At 52.5% G+C, this 737-nt stretch overlaps 1 protein-coding gene across 1 annotated transcript in view; it reads left to right on the top strand.

Moving 5' to 3' along the window:
• Positions 1-401: 401 nt before the first annotated feature.
• LOC139238007 (adenylate kinase isoenzyme 5-like) overlaps positions 402-737 on the top strand; it is a 48,202-nt gene continuing 47,866 nt past the window's right edge. Inside the window, exons 1-2 of the mRNA XM_070867405.1 lie at positions 402-461; positions 614-638. Coding sequence (XP_070723506.1) covers positions 402-461; positions 614-638 — 85 coding nt within the window. The remainder of the gene's footprint in view (positions 462-613; positions 639-737) is intronic.

Raw genomic sequence — 737 nt, 5'->3', positions numbered from 1 at the left:
CAGAGAAAGACAGAGAGGCAGACAGAGAGAGAGAGGACAGAGAGGCAGACAGAGAGAGAGAGAGAGACAGAGACAGAGAGAGAGACTGAGAGAGATACAGAGAGAGTGAGAGAGAGACAGAGAGAGAGACAGACAGAGAGAGAGGGAGAGAGAGAGAGATACTGAGAGACACTGAGAGAGATACAGAGAGAGCGAGAGAGAGACAGAGAGAGAGAGAGACTGAGAGAGATACAGAGAGAGTGAGAGAGAGATACAGAGAGAGTGAGAGAAGAGACAGAGAGAGAGACTAAGAGAGATACAGAGAGCGAGAGAGTGACAGAGAGAGGGAGAGAGGCAGCAGTAACATCAGTAGCTGGAGATTTTGGGTGCGGGTGGTGAGCAGTCGGACTGAAGCTGTCAGAATGAGCAGCAATGAAGCCAAAGACTACATTTCCAAACGGGAAATCCCTCTCCTGTTTGAGGTAAGGATTTAAACTCTCGATATTGTCTTCATAAATAAGCTGGAATGTTTTCAATCCATAAAGATCTCTCAGTTAAAGCAGCTACAGGGAATGTTAAACTCTGTATTTAAATCCCAATCGCGGATTCCTGGAATATTTCTGTCCTTTGTTAGTCTGGCTGGGGAGGGGGCCAGGGGGGTGTGAGGGTGAGGGAGGGGGGGGGGGGGGGGGGGGGTGGGGGGGGTGGGGGGGTGGGGGGGTGGGGGGGGGGAGGGGTGGGTGGGGGTGGGGGGGGGG

This window comes from Pristiophorus japonicus, chromosome 24, assembly GCF_044704955.1.
Source record: "Pristiophorus japonicus isolate sPriJap1 chromosome 24, sPriJap1.hap1, whole genome shotgun sequence".
Classification (NCBI taxonomy): Eukaryota; Metazoa; Chordata; class Chondrichthyes; family Pristiophoridae; genus Pristiophorus; species Pristiophorus japonicus.
The sequence above is the reverse complement of the archived record's forward strand: the minus strand, read 5'-3'. Positions and strand labels throughout refer to the sequence as shown.